The sequence below is a fragment of the Triturus cristatus genome, chromosome 7, assembly GCF_964204655.1.
Source record: "Triturus cristatus chromosome 7, aTriCri1.1, whole genome shotgun sequence".
Taxonomy (NCBI): Eukaryota; Metazoa; Chordata; class Amphibia; order Caudata; family Salamandridae; genus Triturus; species Triturus cristatus.
The window spans coordinates 825,919,388-825,935,032 of record NC_140590.1 but is presented as its reverse complement, the minus strand read 5'-3'; the positions used below and the strand labels follow the sequence as shown (position 1 = coordinate 825,935,032).

The window sequence follows — 15,645 nt, the reverse complement described above, 5'->3', positions numbered from 1 at the left end:
CCGTAACATTTCTAAAGGGCATGGCATAGCACATACCGTCTGCCCCCATATCAGATGATGTGGATCGTCATCCTGGCTCTCGAATTGATCCATAATAATCCTTTATTTTCCAGTTTTCTAGGATTCGTACGGCTCACCGTCTCTTTGGGCATGCAAGTTCTGTGAATTCTGTTTAGAAGAATTGCAGCATCGGTCCCCACTGTTTCCGGAAGTCTTCATCTTCCCTCTCGCCCCCTTAGCCAACTTTTTCATCCTCCAACAGCCACCACAATCATTCAATCTATTTCATCTTGGAAGGCACCACCCCCTGGCCCCATAATGCTAGTATAGTTTGCTTAGCTGCCAATAGCAGTAGTGTTAGAAGCCGTCCTTTCCTGCCACCCAAGGGGTAATGGTCTTCATTTTAGCGGTGTAGTGGCATAACTTCTGAGCAGCGGGCGAGTTCTGACCAGTTATCAATTGTATCGCTAGTAGGATCCCATCCCAGAACCCCTAGATCTTTGGTCAAGACCATATAATGTGCGTTAGTGATCCCTCCTCTCCACATCCCCTCACACAGTCCACACAGCACTCACTGTTCATTTGAGTCAAGCGATGTGGTGTATAACACTGTGTGTGTGGCCCTTGTGTTCGCCCTCTGAAGCATATCCTAACCCTAGTCCGCGTAATGGGTGATCTGTAGTTCTCTCTCACATGCCTTCTGTAAGGGAAGCTTCCCTGCGTCTAGATGAGTTCAGCATTCAATAGATTCTAGACACAGCATGTGAGTCACTGGGAGCTGCGATCAGGCATTTCTCTTGCTCCCCATTTAACCACCAGGTGAAGGAACCAGTGGCAAAGCTGCCAACATTGGGATCAGTCTCTCTCCGGGAGGCCACATTATTGCTTCAGCTTGTCAAAAGGTTTGATCTGTGACTCATCAGACATGTCCAGCAATTTTTTACATATCCCCTACTGCTAGAGACTATGGGTCTCTCTGTTGTGCCCCAGTGTAAAGCCTGTGTTGCCCATAAGGGGGTAAAAGGTGAGAGAAAGGTCGTAAGCCCCCATTACACTGCCCATCTATCTCAGACCTCTAACGTCGCCTTTGTTACCGGCAATTCTGCACCTTACGTCTCCACAATACTCACTACAAATGCCCTACCAGCTTTGCGTGTTACACCATGCATGTTTATGTGATTTGTAGAGAGCGTAGCTGCCCAAGGGCTTCCCAGCGCTGCAGAGAAAGGGACAGGTATGTGTGGAGTGACAATCATAGAAAGAGCCACGTTTTGAGTTTCTTCCTGAAGCTACGTAGTTCCTTCAGAAGTCTCAATTCAATGGTCATTGAGTTCCAAAGTGTTGGGACCAGATGAGTGAAGGATCTCCCTCCCCATCAGGCTCTTTTTATTCTTGTTGTGCTCATTAGGGAATCAGACGAGGACCTGGGGTACCTGTTGGGTACATGAGGAGAGACGAGAGACCGTAACAGGTCAGAACCCCTGTCATGCATAGCTTTGTGGGCTAGGCAGAGTGCCTTGAACTTGACCCTGGATTGGATAGCCAGTGCAGTTTGCTCAATGAGGCTTTCACTGACTCATGCTTGGGAATTTTTTGTATCATCCTGGCTGCCGCATTTTGAACAACCTGCAGCCTATTCACTACATATTCGGGGGCGCCTAGGTACAATGAGCTACTGTAATCCAATCTTGAGACAACTAGTGCCTGAATCACCGTTCTCAGCATCTGATCTGGGAGAAGGTCTAGGATCTTACGAATCAAGCAGAGAATAACGAAGCAAGTGTCTTAGAGTTTTTTAGCTTGGGTATCCATAGAAAGATTCTGGTCAAGCCACATCCCTTAGTTCTTGATGGGGGTTCAGGGGGTGCACCCCAGTTGACGGCCAGCTGATCCTTTTCCAAGGGTCTGTGCAGTCACCCAGGAACATTAGCTCAGTTTTCTCCCCATTCGAGTTTTAAACTGCAGTTGGCCATTAATTCAGCGATTTGTTCCATGCATGGGACTAGCTGTATGTGATTTGAGTTGGTAGCATCAGACACTGAAATTACCAATTTGTGTGTCATCTGCATAAAACACAATTGACAGTCCAAACTCCACAACAAATTGTGCCAGAGGTCTCATAAACATTGACTGAGTGCAGATCCCTGAGGGACTCCGTATACGGCATTGAACGTGTCCGAGAAGAAGTATGATTCCATGCATTGGAAGGTTCTTTCACTTAAAAAGGAAGACAGCCATTGGATGGCCTTATCCTGAATCCCAATCTCTCCTGGTCAATGCCCCACCCCTTGTCAGCCTCCCATCTTGTCCAGTGGTAGAACAGAGGTGGGGGGTGGCACTGTAGCATGCAAGGTTTGGGGCTCCCAGTCCCCTTTCTCAGGGTCAAAGAAAGCTCTGGCCACGTGATATCCTTGCTGCCTTTCCCCACCAGAGAAAGGCCTGGCATGCCATCTGGATGTCTACAACATAGTCTTTGGGGACCAAAATGACTAGTGTTTGAAAGAGGTATAGAATTTACATTTTAAATGCAGCTATTCAACCCAGGGGTAAGAGCGGTTATATTTCCAACTGTTGAGGTCCATTTTCTCCAATTTTCTTTACCTCTGGAAATGTAGGTCTTTAGTTCTTTGCAGTGTGGAGGCTAGATCCACCACTAAGCATTCAATATGTGGGGTGGTCCACCAGATCGGGGTAAGCTGCTTCATCTAGGCAGTCCAGGGCTGCGATATTAAGAATCACTGATTTTGTGAGGTTAATTTTGAACCTCAATGTCACCTTATAAGCCGCGAACTCTGTCAGGAGCAGAAGAAGGGATGAGCGTCGGTACGTTAGGAACACCAAGATGGCATCTGCGAACATAGTTAGCTTAATGTTCTGCATCCCAAAGCGGTGCCCTGTAGTTGAAGGTTATCCCTGATCCTCTGGGCCAGTGCCTCTAGCATCACACATATAAGAGCAGGGAGAGTGGGCATCCCTGCCTCGTTCCCCTTGTAATTTGTAGCCAACCCGAGCAAGTCGCTTTATCACATACGGGTTTTGGGGATCATATAGCCTGCTAGCACCCAGTTGCTAAATGATTTGCCACAGCATTTCCGGCTGATGTCAGGCATAATGTCCCAGTCCACCCAGTTGAATGCTTTCTCAGCATCAAGTGATACCAGGACCGATTGTTTGGCCCTTGTCCTGCCTTTATCAATCAGATGCAGGGCTTTCTTGGTGTTGTCGCTGACTTGTAGTCCCAGGATGAAGCCTGCTTAATCCAGGTGGATGATATCCTCCATCACCCCTGAAGGCATATGGAGGTGATTTTGGTCAAAATATTATCAACATCAACATTTAGAGGACATGGGGTGGTAGGAGTTGCAGAGGCTGGGATCCATCCCGGGACTAAGTATAAGCGAAATCGTAGCTACCACCATGGAGGGTGTGGCTCGTCCTTCTCGGATCATCTCCTGGTAGACTGTATGCAGGAGGGGTACCAGGGTAGGAGCAAAACATTTATAGAAAGACACTGGGAAGTTGTCAGGGCCAGAGGATGTGCATCTCTTGAGTTGGCTGATCACCCTTAAGATCTATTCTATAACTAAAGGTTTGTCTAGCTTATCTTTGACCCCACCTGTTAACCGGGGAGGACTTTCCCTATTGAGGTTGGACAGTTGGCGCTTGTACAGAGTCATGTAAAAGGCCCTAAAACATTCCGCCTTGTCCCTGTTAAGTGTGTGGAATCGCTCTTCCGGTCCCTTAATTTCGGTTATGGTGTGTCGTGTTTGCTTAGCCCTGAAGAGGTGTGCCAATAACTTGCCTAACTTCTCACCCAAGTGTAGAACTTATTGTCTAACTTTACAAAAGAGATAGGTGGCCTTGTCCATCTCAAGTGCTCTGAATGGACATAGAGCTAGGATTTCCCTCCAGATTTTTTTAGCGCGTGTAGGTTTATGTTTACCCTCTAGGGCTTTCAAATCAGAGAGAAATTTCTGTTGCAGTTCCTCCCTCAATTTCTTAAGTGGAACTACCTCCATAATTACACAGCCGTGGATCACGGCTTTGAGAACGTCCCACTGGGTTGCCACCGTTGTGTCGTCAGTAACGTTAAGCTCTATGAAATCGCTGATGCTTTTGTGGATATTGTGGACCGTTACAGAGTCATTCAGAAGATCCTCTCGGAATCTCCAAGATGACCCAGACGTCGGCACACTCATCTGATTAACTGGAAGGAGCCGGAGACTAGGTTGTGATATGACGTCAGCTGGACCTGCTCTACCTCAGTCAAGTTGGGCACGATCCAATTGTCCACCACAATATAGTCTAATCATACGTATGTTTTATGAGCGCCAGAGAAGTAGGAGTGGCCCCATCCCAGTGGGTGTCTATGACTTCATGAGTCTATAAGGCCCACCTCCTCCTCCGGGGTTCTACCCGAGGGTGAGAACTGGACCATCCCACAGCGACCTGTGCCGTGTGAGTCCACTGTGCTGTCCCAAACCAGACTGAGACCGCCCCCCCCTGGGGTCAGGGTATGTAATGTGCACTGAGAAAGTGTTCTTGGCCTTGATTTGGGGGCAATAGACCGTGGCTACTATCAGAGGTGTCCCCTGGAGCGAGCCAGTCAGGTCAATCCAGCATCCCATCTTGTCTCTCCAGACCATCTATCTAGCCTTAACAGATATTGTGAATGTACCAGTATCCCCATTCCTCCCGTCTTACGCTCTATAGAAGTAAAGTACTGTAGGGAGAAGTGCTTGGGCCTCAGTCGCGACCAGTCTTGTCACAGGAGGTGGGTCTCTTGGAGTAGTGCTATGTCAGTTTGAAGACTAATCCGTGCTTTCAGTATGGAGCGCCATTTGAGGGAGTTAAGGCCCCTCACTTTATATGTTGTTACCCAAAACGTGTGTATCTACATGGCAATTTAGGGTTTGCTCACCTGTTTGTGCTTCCTTAGTCCTAGCTGCTAGTGTCTAAGCATGTATGCAACTTTGTCCTCCTCCTCTTCCCTGACCCATCGTGCCCCCCCAAACCCCTCCTGACAAACATAACTACTGAACCTAGCAAACTGGATAACTAATAAACTTGTGGGCCGAAAAGTTTTAAGCATGTCCGCCTCCCAACCCCAGATGGGGTGACTCGGCTCCTACTGCTTAGGCCAATCTGGGCCTCTGTCCTTTCAGTAATGTTGCCTCTCACCCTTGATGAGAGTCTGTGTCTCTAAGCTAAGGAGAATGGTCACCCCCCCAGCGCGTCCACATCTCCCAATTCTGGTGGCTATGCGGTCACCTGAGGAGTCGATGCTAGGGTTTCTCAGAGTGCGTTTCAGACTGGCTTGTGGAAGGGATCAGCCACTCACCTGGTGTACCTGCTCGAGCGCTGCTTTGTGTCCAATCAGGTGGTCCTCCCTGGTTGGAGATGCCAGTCGTGCTTTGTGGGAGAGTAGCTTCCAGATAATGTTATGGGGTCTCAAGAGTTCATCCGAGTTGTTTGGTGATCATTCAGCTGTGAAAGTTACAGGATTTGACAAGCTTCCACAAGTGATTTTGCTGCCCATTTCTTGTCCCTCCAACCAAAGTGGACACGGAAGGGGTGCCACCACCGGTATCGTCCTTTGTGGCCCTTAAAAAAGGTGGCATCAGGGTGAACGGCCCTGCATTTAGCCAACATGTTCGTAGAAACTTCTTGAAAAATATGGAGAGAATCCCCATTGTAGCTAATCGGGCCTCCCTCTCTCCTCGTCCACATAGTGGTGGAAGCAGAGCAGGATGTCAAGGCCAGAGCATGCATTTTGAGACGGCAGGCCTGCTCTATGTGTTCAATCAATAGTGAGCGGCTCCGGTCCATGGGCATCTAGTAGTGTTTCCGCTAGACCCTAGATGCACTGTCTAATGTCTTTCCCCTCTCTCCCGGATGGGACTTATGTGTAGGTTAGAGGGCCTGAACCTGTTCTTCAAGTCTTGCTTATTTTCTTGCATCTGTATCACTTGGTCTCGCAGGTCTATCAATCACGCTTGGTAGACATTGCGGTCCAAGCAGCGTTCGACCTGGGCGGACTATAGGAAGTTAACTCTTTGGCCCAAGTCATCCAGGTCTCTACAGACTTTAGATGGGCTCCGTTTTAGATCTTTCTGCACTGAGCCAATTTTAAGTCTGTAAACATTTGAGTCATTAAGGACTTGGTGATCTTCGCTGGGGGATTATTGGTGAAGTCCTGCTTTTCTGAGGGTTGCAGTTGGCCTACGGCTCTAGCCTCTCCCACTGCAGCCAGAATTTCCAATAGCCAAACTCTGTTGCTGCAGTTCCAGACCTTGCCAGCCAGGACTTTCATGTGCCTACTGGGAATGATGGCTTCATGCATTGCAATAGTACCTCATGCAAGACTACACATGCGTCCATTACAAGAATGCTTAGCACGTCAGTGGAAGCAGTCAAAGGGTCAATTAACAGATCTAGTGTTGGTAGACAGCTGCACCCATCTGTCTCTGCAGTGGTGGAACCCACAAAATGTATCAAAATGGAAACGATTCGTTGTTTACTGCAATAACAAATTCCTACCTCTAGATGCTTCTGTTCAGAACATGGTCTGTTACCTTTTAAACGTACAGCAATGTGGGCTAGCTTACACATCTATTAGGTTGCACCTCGTAGCTGCGCATTTGCAAAACAGACATTTGTCTTTGTTCAAAGTTCCTGTCATCAAAGCATTTATGGAAGGCTTAAAAAGAGTTATATCACCAAGAATTCTACCGGCACTAGTGTGGAATCCGAATGTTGTACTTAGAAGACTTATTGGTCCACCCTTTGTACAGATAAACAAGTGTCCTTTACAGTTTCTCTCTTGGAAGGTTGCATTCCTCATTGCAATCACTTCATTAAGGAGAGTTGGCGAGCTACAGACATTAACGTTTAGAAGAACCCTTCTTTCAGCTCCATAAAGATAGAGTAGTTATTCGCACCAATCCCAAAGTGGTTTCTGCTTTCCATCTTTTCCCTCTTCTATCCCGCCACTACCCTTCTCTATCCAAATAACTGAATAACATATTCACCACTCAAATTACTTTCATATTTCACATTACTAATTTTCAACACTAATCCTTTATGGGTTCGGGAGTAGCGTGCTACCCGGCATAAAAGCGCTTCAACACCCCATCAGGGGTATCAAGCACTAGATAAATGCAAACCTCTTTCCCTCTTCTATCCCTCTGCAATCCTTCTCACTCCAAATAACTGACTAATATCTACCACTCAAATTACTTTCATATTTCAATATACTAATTCACCACTAATCCTTTAGGGTTTCCAGGAGTAGCGTGCTAATCGCCCCCCCCCCCCCCCCCCCCCAAAAAAAAGAGCTTCAACACCATTTCAGGGGTAACAAGCGCAATATAAATACAAACCTTTTTTACCTCTTCTATCCTTCTGAAACCAAATAATTGACTAACCTATCCACCACGTAAATTACTTTCATATTTCACTATACTAATTCAACACTAATCCTTTATGGGTTCTGGAGTAGCATGCTACTTGCTGAAAAAGCGCTTCAATGCCTAGTCTGGGGTAGTAAGCGCTATATAAATGCAATTACAATACAATCTTCGACCCCTCTCCCTCACGTTTGCTGTTGGTGACTTGGAGGAGCTCTTTAATCATAGTGTCCCATTTGTGTCTAGTGACGGTCGTGGCCTGTTTTGGCTGCGCACCTCCCCGGCGGCGATAACCCAGCCCCTTTGATACACCATTGTTCTGGAGCACTGTAGGGTGGCAAAAGTTTAGCAAGATCACAGCTGGTCTGCTGATGTCCTGGAACTCCAGCAACCATGGGTCACTGCCCGATGAGTCCCTGCTGTGATTTGGCCATCTGTCGTAGTCTCCCGCTCACCTCTGCCAGTTAGTAAGGTTTTGGTGCCACTCCTGACTGCAGAGTCACGCCCTAGGTCTTGTGGTTAATTTTTGGTCGAGGACTGAGCGCTGTGTGAAATGGAGCCAGATGAAAAGTAGGATACCAGTTTCCCATGTAATCATGTTACCTAGGGCAGGGGTGCAAATCAGTTTATCATGGGTGAGGGAGAGGAAGGTTACTCACATCTCAGATTGTGTGAATTTATTTTTCCCAAAATGTGGCTATGCGTGTTTTGGCATATCTAGGCAGTCTGAGCCTGTTTCTGCAGCAAACCATCAAAATGGAAAACCAAAGTGAGAAGTCATATGGACTTTTGGCACCTTCTCAATCTAGGCTACATTTGCTGCTTCCAAGGGAATAGTTTGACCCAAGCTCCAGGAAATCAATGGACGTGCACAACAGGAAATCAATGGACATGCACAACAGGAAATCACACTAGGTACGGATATCTTCCCCGTGAACTATTGTTTTAAAAATGTTAACTCCAGTTAATAACCAAACCCCTGTTCTACAAACAATGTGTAATTAACATTTTCTCACAAATTTAAATTAAAGTGAGTTCAGACTACTAAAGAAGCAGCTGTACGTAAACAACCATAAAGTCACAGATTTATTGGACCCATGAACAAAAACGGTGCAGTGACCTAGAGACAGTCACATCCTTCCTTAAATGACAGTGAAACAGATGAGCTAGCCATCCTAACTGCACATGTAACAGGGCTAACCAACGTATCCAGTCATATAGTAGCTCAGAAATATAGATTTCATCAAGAAATAAAACTGGGGAAGGATTAAGGGCCATATGTAGGTAATTTCTATTTACCGATTCCTAAATACCGAATTTTACTGATTCGGTATTTAAGAATCGGTAAATAGAATGTAGGTTAAAAAAAAAAAAAAAAAAAAAAAAAAAAAAAAAGGTAAATGTTACCGATTCTGTAATATTCGTTATTACCGATTCGGTATTTACCGAATCGGTAATAAGGCATACCTTCCCATTCATTCCTATGGGCCTGGAGGCCCATAGGAATGAATGGGAAGCCATTCACTATTACCGATTCTGTAAATACCGAATCGGTAATAGGGAGAGCATATTCAAGGGTGGCAGGGTGTCACATTGACACCCTGTTGCACCCCTGAATCGTGCATGTGTGCACATGTGGCGCACATACATGCCCTAAGGGCATGTATGTCTGCCACATGGCACTTTTAAAAAAGCACAAATTTGCTTTTGAAGAGGTATTCGGTATTTACCATCAACTTGTAGTTGGTGGTAAATAACGAATCCTTAAACCAAAAATGCACTCACTTGAGTGCTCCCTACATAGGATTTAAGGATTCGGTATTTTACCGATTTCTTAAAATACCGATTCGGTAAATTACCGAATCCTTAAAACCTGCCTCCTACATTAGAAAGGGCTAAATACCGGTCGGTAACGGGAAAATTACCGATTTTCGGACGTTACCGACCGGTATTTAGCTATCTACATATGGCCCTAAGAGTCCTGAACTTTGCTTTAAATGACATAATGTCAAATTAAAGGCACATGTACAGGAGTTCATGTTGGTGCTCCGTGCTCCAAAATATTGACTCCAGGAAACCTAAAGCCTGTTATGCACCAGCATACCAATAAGAAATTACAATTTTCCACATGTGCTTCCATTACAAGTTGAATGCCTCAGAACTGCAATGAAAGGCACAAGAGAACCACATCAGCCGAAAGAGGTGCACAGATTGGTAAGGGCCAATGATTAACCAAATGGTCCTCATAACTCATGAGACCTACCACATGCCACAGTCCAATAGATTTGTGACTCCTGTGTCTGGTGCAGGATCCGGTAAGGAGCGACGCGGGAACTGGAATCCAACACCACATCCAAGGTTCCAACCAGAAGACCTGAGAATCAAAAAGATTTCATTGGCCGTTAGAACTGCAGAAACTGAAGTGTCACTAGCCACAAAATGCAGACTTACAAATAATTTCCTTCAAGTCGACATCCTCACATTGCCGCATAAACAGCAAAAACTCATGTTTATTTGCTCCATAAGCGACGCCTGCACAATACCAAAACATCAATATCCTATAGCAACCATAATATCATCCATAAACGCTACCCTTCCAATATCCAATTGTCCTGCTAATAACCACACAATCATAAAATAATTCCAAAATAAGATGTACAATCTAAATATTCACCAACTATCCATACACATATAACAGCTGTTGTCCTTACATTCTGCAAGAATGTGTGTAGGTAATCGTTCTCACTTCATACCAGTATATCATCGTCATATATAGTCATCAAATTCAACTACATGGATATCATAATTTCCTACAAGCAAGTGCTTTGGGGGTTCTAAGTGACTGAATGAAATTAAATGCAAAAAATGGAGGCCTCTCTACTGCCAGTGTCGCAAGCGTATAACTAAAACATATATGTTCAATTGTTATGTACGGCAGGGAATGCCTTGTATTAAAAAAAAAAAAATCTCTCGATTGTGAAACTCTTGAAGCCAAACTATTAAGAAAAGTGTTTAGTTTACAACTCTGCTGGAGGGGAAAAATAAGAACTGAAGCAGGATTGCAAGCCTTGGGGACTGAAACTGAGGTTTTGGGAATTAAATATATGACCAGGCTTTGGAGTGGCAACTCTCCTTCTATGGCAGCTATGTGTCAGTGCGAAATTAGATTAAATAATTTATTGTTAAGAGATTAACGGACAATATATTAAATTATTTAAGAAATATGACTGACACAAAAATCGAACGACGAAGAAATAGAGAATGTGTGTTTGCCCACAGAAGTTATGTAAAGGCACAGGTGGGTGAGATAGCTTTTTCAAGCCCTACTCTGTATATATCTATTAAAGGTTTTTGCATAAACACAAGATTTCTTTCATGGTTGAAAAATATTTAAAGGGAGTACCCTGTCCAGAACTAAGAAGACTTTTATTATATTAAAAGTTGGACATTTAAATAAAATACAACATTCCAAACAACATAACAGGCATGTAAAACTCTAGTTTTTAGAATAGAACTCGTGTATTCTACGTAATTGTACAGACGAGGTGGTGCTAGAACTTGTGAATGTCTATCCTGTTATGGATACATGGCGATATTGTAAATGTTTTGCAAGACTGAAAAATAAATGTATTCCATTCTCAGCTGCGTAATATAAATCTAACTCCTTTTCATATTCCCAAACAATTGAGCGTGCGCATTCCATAACACTATTGCCCGAACATATTCTTCTTTCATATACAGCTAAAAGTTGACCAGATAGATGACACTTCAATAACCACTGAATGAATGAAAACATATTTTACCCGCTCACAGTCCTCCTTGGTAATCTCACATATGGGACAATGAGGGACCCGCCAACATAAAATGTAAGCAATTGTGTCCGGGTCTGACATCTTTACACCCAAAACTAACAGAGGGGGTACCACAAACAGTCAATCCAGCAACGCCAACGTGTTACCTCAAGCCACTGTGTTATTGGGCAGTGCCTGTAAATTACTATCTGTGCCACCTGATACTTTGGTTTGTTTGTAAAGCTGTAAGCCTAGAAGCTTTGTCTCCCGAGGCGAGAGCGCATGGGTACATTGTGAAATAGTTCTGTTAAACAGAAGCCTAAACCTATGAAATCAGTGACTGCGTTAACTCTGAGAAAACAGCGACAAAGTCACTGCATAAAGATGTCGGTAGGCACGCTGAAAGGGGCCCTGTCCCACTTAAACGTTTTCTTCCACTCCGTTTCTATTACTTTTGTAATAGGAGCTCCCTTTAATAATCCTGTTTTTTGCTCCTGCACTTTATACTACCAGCCAGCCTCTGAAACTCTCCATGATATGTCCAATCACTCCATTACCGAGGGCTGCTCCTCCTTATCCGGTATCATGCCAGTCTCTTGCCATCCCATCACCCTCCTCCTATATCGTTAGCGCCTGGCACCCCGGTTACATGCATGCCACTGCCTCATCCCATGCCCCTCCCTCGCCATTACCTGTCAGCCCTTGGCCCCTCCCGTGCCCCCTCCTCCGCTGCAGGATGAAGAAGGGGTTCGCTCGCTCCGTTACCCACAATGCGTTCGCCAGCAGCACCTCCTCCGGGGGCAGGAACATCCTGGGTGCTGCAAGGGAACCCGCGGTGCGGCGACACCTCGGGTCCCACTAGGGTGGAACGGTGAAGGTCCTGGATAATTAAGCAGGCGGTATTTGGCGTGGGGGGAAAGGGGGATGGGTATCGGGTGCCTCTATTGACCCCCGCCAAGCAGGGCAGCACCCCCGTATGGACTCGCAGGTCCAGGCCCCAGCGGCAGCAAGAAGCTTACTTAGCTCCTCAGCCGCCTCAGTGTGCGGGCGCCACAGCTGTCTTTCTCACTCCAGGGCGGGGACTATGCACGGCCTCCGGGCCGAGACAAAAACACTGAAGACTGGAGAGAACTGGACACAGCGCCCTCTGCGGTGCCCGGGGATATGACAGGGAGGCGGGTCTGACACCCAGCCAGTGAATAGAGAAAACAGGCAAGTGTGTCTGGGCTGCACCCCAAGCACACGCGCTTTTATGAAGTGTGTGTGCTCGTGTGAGCACTCTACAATTTATCCTTTTAACTATTTAGGAACCAAACCGCCGAATACTACGTGAGGAGCGCTTCGCTTGGTGATTTAACGGTTACTTTTGTCTTTTTGTTTGTAAGAAACGTGAACACAAATGTTAAAGTAACAACACATACAGAGCAGCGCCTAAATAACTTTGTTAACGTATAGTCCGGACTGATGGGGACGCACCCTCTGAGATCTTAATAATCCGCCTTCGAACCGCTTTTTACAAATTACGCCCATAAAGAAATATGATACGTTGGCCAGCTTCGCAGTAAGCACCCGTGTGTGATTAAAACAAGTAAATTATCATTATAACGTATGGTTATACCTGTGAAGCGCGCTAACATCCATCTGGTTACTGTACTTTCGAAAAAACAAATTAAGCTCAATGATTGAAAATAAACAGACCAACAGAATCACACCCAATCCGAAGACATACAGCCCAAAACCCTATTCTACGAAGTATTTTCTGTTAAACTATTTTCAATGGAAAAATTATGTGTGTCTAAAGGAATGTTTCATATTTATTTGTAAAAAATGATTATATTCAACATTTTTTTTAAAATTAATTAACTATACGACTGTATTCATACTTACTGAAAAACACTTTAGCCGAGGTTGTTGGGAGTCAAATAGTGCATGCAACACAAAATAGAATAAATATAACAGTGGGGTAGCATAATTTAGAATCTATAATTACACATCATAAATATGCAATATAGAACTGCTCTTAGCACTACATACTTTGTATGTTCTAACGTTATTAATGTAGGGTGTTGCGCTTAAATTCAGTACTTAAGTGAATTCACTGTAGGACAAGAAATTCACATATGCTGTGTGCCTTAATATTATTAACATGAAATGTAGTCTTTAGAAATTGAATAAAATCATCCTCACCCTATTAGAATGTGCACCATTGAATCATACGGTCAGAGTTGACCTTAGTCTGCCTGTATTTCTTTCTGCATAAAATACTGCTTTTCCATTTCTGCTTGCTGTCTTTTTCCTGGTAGATACGTTCACATGGTTTGTTACTGTGCCAATAGATGTAACACTATATTAGTGATACAGAGTCTGAGAAGGGGACCTTGGAAAGGAACATGGAGAGCCAGAGCATTAATCAACAGTCCCTATTCATTAATGTATCGAGGAGTTGCAGGTACCCAAGGCCGATATTGTTCACAGGACTGGTCTGGGACAGTCTGCTAATGTTGCAGCTCGGAGTGTGAGAATAGAAAGGACAGTGAAGCCATTGATGTTGTGATCTTGGGGTTTTACCCAGTAAAATGGTATGCCTAATTTATATAAATGGATAGACCAACACCTATAAATGGGAGGAATGTGGAACACCAGCACTCAATGCACAAACTACAATCATCTGGTTTTATAAAATGAGTAACATAGAATACTGCATCATCAGCATAGTTACTGATCCTCTAATCAACATTTAGAGTAAGTAAAAATATGTACGTGTCAGGAAGGAGCGTGCTAGTGCTGGAGCAGAGTTTCCTGTTGAAAATTTATTGAGTTTTAAGCTCCAGTTTTGTTTATATGTTTTGACTAAAATTACTAATTTAAAATCGTTAATTCATAGTTTGTCTTGTTAAAGTCAGACTAACCAACATTACTAATGAGAGAAACTACACGTGGGAATGCATATATGTTGCTTAATAATGATGTGCGGTTTTAATTAAATGGATGTCGCAAAGTGCTATTTGTTTAAAGCACAAACGCTTTTAAAAATAACGTGTACTAATGCTTTATTGTGTTGTAAAAGGCTAGATAATTACATACACATAAGGGTATTAGTGGGGAATAACACTGTTTAATCATTATGCTGTGGTAACGTTGTCTTGTATCTCTTTTAATTAAGATGGTCCGTTTTGGCCTAAAACAAGATGGCTGCCATTTACAGCCTGCACTCGAGTGATTGCATTTTGACGAGAGGCCTTGCTGAACATGGTCGAGAGTCACCTGACCACAGCTTTTGCCTGGTTAGAAAGTTTTCCGTGAGGACAGTAGCTCCGGGAACGATTCCAGCTGTCCTTGGATAAGGATAAAGCCACAATGAACAATGACTAGTCTGCGGTGGCTCTGCTGAGATATCAAGGAAGAACATTTGTGAAAGTAACATTTGCAAACTCGAGTTTCCTTCTTCCGTCTTTTTATTTTTGTGATTTTTCCTGAGCGGAGGTTTCCTAAATGTAACTGAGTGACATCCTTTCCTGCTCGCTCTGCTCAGCGGCTCAACGGATATTCAACATTTGTTTGTAACTTTTTGTTTGTTATTTTTCCTATAAAATGCTAGACTAGAGAGGGTCCGAGTTCATTGCGTTCTTTGCAGTTCATTGCGTTCACTGCGTCCCTTGCTGATTACCGCGTCTTGGACTTCTTCCTGAACCTATGCTGAGGACGGCAGCTCGAGAGACTTTACCGAGAGACCTGTCCTGACCCTTTTAGCTAGAATAGGTAAATATGAGAATAATGATTTTGCTAATGATTGACTTTTCATTTGAATTAATTTAGATAAACAAGTATTTGTTTGAATTTCAGTGTCGGGTGTTTATTCCTTGTCATTTATTGAGTTTCATATGTATTTCCTATGTTTAAAATCATGACTCGGGGCAATATCATTAAGGTCGCATTGACCTCATTGTAGATGCAGATTGGTTTAGGTTTCCTTTCCTATATTCAGTGTGGATAGAGTAATAGTGTGAATTTAGTGTGATGGGCCCTAGCGTATGATGTGTGTATGTGCGTGTGACTGTAGATTTACTCTGTCTATGGAAGCAGGGAAAATTTATATGCGCCGATCTGCAGCACTAGCACAGTACCTTTACCCAAGCATGCAGGATTTAGACCCTTTTTATTTCAGAAGATTTCAAGGTTTGTGAGTATGAAGGACAGGAAAGCTAGGCTAGTACTCACATCTGGGTTGTGGGGCAGTACTTCTGGGGATTTTGGGTCAGTGACTATAAAAGGCCAGAGCAGGCACTGGGTCATGTCTGGCAACATCTCCCAGTTGTTTCATCTTACTTTGCTTCTGTCAGTTCATCACTCAGCAGTTATGATCCCTCACTGTTTATATTTACTCTTCTGTGTTCACTGACCTTGCTTGTCCTCTGAAACGCTTGGTCACTATCCTTTCTTCTCCC

At 44.2% G+C, this 15,645-nt stretch overlaps 1 protein-coding gene and 1 long non-coding RNA gene across 6 annotated transcripts in view; one reads left to right on the top strand and one right to left on the bottom strand.

The window, feature by feature from the left end:
* TBC1D9B (TBC1 domain family member 9B) overlaps positions 1-14,848 on the bottom strand; it is a 194,201-nt gene extending 179,353 nt beyond the window's left edge. For 4 of the 5 annotated variants that reach the window (XM_085617747.1, XM_085617748.1, XM_085617749.1 and 1 more), the window contains exons 1-2: positions 11,893-14,848; positions 9,673-9,783 (exon numbers count right to left, since the gene is read on the bottom strand). In XM_085617747.1, the coding sequence (XP_085473873.1) occupies positions 9,673-9,783; positions 11,893-12,010 (229 nt within the window). In that variant the 5' untranslated portion in view covers positions 12,011-14,848. The remainder of the gene's footprint in view (positions 1-9,672; positions 9,784-11,892) is intronic. The other variant, XM_085617751.1, reaches the window with a different exon arrangement.
* On the top strand, positions 12,278-15,037 carry LOC146810673 (uncharacterized). The gene is made up of 2 exons (XR_014966617.1): positions 12,278-12,412; positions 14,364-15,037. It is a non-coding gene; the product is annotated as an uncharacterized LOC146810673 (long non-coding RNA).
* Positions 15,038-15,645: the final 608 nt, after the last annotated feature.